This window comes from Marmota marmota, unplaced genomic scaffold (genome assembly GCF_001458135.2).
Source record: "Marmota marmota marmota unplaced genomic scaffold, marMar, whole genome shotgun sequence".
NCBI lineage: Eukaryota > Metazoa > Chordata > Mammalia > Rodentia > Sciuridae > Marmota > Marmota marmota.
Window position 1 is genome coordinate 2,766,234 of NW_025999896.1, and position 1,626 is coordinate 2,767,859.

General features: G+C 47.0%; 1 protein-coding gene across 2 annotated transcripts in view; it reads right to left on the bottom strand.

Moving 5' to 3' along the window:
* The window catches only part of Dhrs7c (dehydrogenase/reductase 7C), a 20,930-nt gene extending 20,156 nt beyond the window's left edge, over positions 1 to 774 (bottom strand). Inside the window, exons 1-2 of one of the 2 annotated variants that reach the window (XM_015504482.2) lie at positions 631 to 774; positions 277 to 436 (exon numbers count right to left, since the gene is read on the bottom strand). In XM_015504482.2, coding sequence (XP_015359968.1) covers positions 277 to 430 — 154 coding nt within the window. In that variant the 5' untranslated portion in view covers positions 431 to 436; positions 631 to 774. The remainder of the gene's footprint in view (positions 1 to 276; positions 437 to 630) is intronic. The other variant, XM_015504481.2, reaches the window with a different exon arrangement.
* Between the last annotated feature and the right edge of the window lie 852 nt (positions 775 to 1,626).

The window sequence follows — 1,626 nt, forward strand, 5'->3', positions numbered from 1 at the left end:
CCCCCCCCCCCCACACTAAGGGCCTTGCATTTCAAAATTTCTGGAAACTCCTTGAAAGCAATATCAATAGCATCCATAGATCGGTTTTAGCCCTCGGGCTGTGTGATCATAACCTGATGAGTTCCAATCCGCTCATTTATCAGGCAAGGAAATTGTGGCCTCTCAGGGAGCAAAAAACTTGCTGGTTCGTGAAAGATGCAAGGCGAGAACACAGAATTGACCCCTCCCCTCCTGGCAGGCTAGAGATGAGCACACCAGGGAGTGATGCCCACTTACCTTTGCCCAGTCCTGAGATGGCATCGGTGATCACCACCACTTTGTTCTGCACCGCTGACTTTGACCACAGCCTGGACACCTCCTGATAAATGAAGAGGAGGCCGCTGATTCCCAGGAGCAGCAGGGGCAACATCAGCATGGCCATGACCCCCATCTTGCTCTGGGGGAAAACAGGGTCAGAGAAGGATTGGCTTTGCAGAGAAACTGATTGTGATGCCCAGGTCTGCAGGGGACAGTCACTCCAATCCCAGAGCCTCTTCTCCTGGAAACTCAGCTCTGTGCAATCTCCCGGGAAGTGACCACCGGGTGAGCATGCTCAACCCCAAAATGTCCAAGAAATAGGGAATTACTCACGGTGTCTCTGAAAGCAAGCTGGATCCAGGGCGCCTGCTCTCCCCAAAGGTTAATGACAAATTTAATTAAAACGGGTCTGCATGTTGGGAAGGAAATCCATGGGTGAAGGCCACTTGCTTGGGCCCTAATGGTTATTTATAGCTCTCATTTGCACTAAAAGGCTTTTCAGGGTAAATATAGTGTCTATTCTGATATTCAGGGACACATGCTGGCCGGCTCTGATTTCAGAGTCCCTTGCCAGGACTGTTAGAGCTCTCCTGGGTTGGAGAGGTTTCCTCTGCAACTTGGGGGTTGAGCTTTAGGGATCTAGACCTGGGACTCTCTGCCCAAACAGTCTCAGCCACATTTCCTGTATCAGGGAGCTTCCAGTAGTTCAGACTGAGGTGGTAGCAGGGCTATTTGTTATTCCCTTTCTGATTGGGAATGAAAACCACAGAAAAAAAATTATTAAATAGAGCAAAGCCTGGTGCAGATGGAACCATTTGGAGGTGTGACACAAAATTCCAGAAAGAACACTGTCTGGGGAGTATTTTGTAGCTCTCGGAGCCTTGGTTTTCTCATCTGCAAAATGGGAATAATAGTCTTTTCTTGCAGGAATGTTGGGAAGACAAGATACTGCAAATTGTGCATCTGGAATAGACTCCCCCACAGGAGATGACTCTTGTTATCTGTTATCATTAAAAATACTAAGAATTTATCCCACATGTTAAATATTTCAATTGCAGAAGGAGACTCAGTACAGTGAGCAATGGAGAAACGAGTTCTCATTTCAAGCTCTCAAGCCATGAAAACCCAGAAGACAGTTGCAACAATGTTCTAATCGTATGGTGAAGACTATGAGGTTGACCAGGAAGCAGGCAAACAGCAATGTTGGGCAGGGGTGGGGATGAGGGAAATGGCATTTTCCGCCTTGGAAATGAGGAATAACCAGGAAAATAAAGAAAAATCCCCACTGTCCAAAATGCATGTATTAGTTTTGCCTTTCTCTCTGTATTT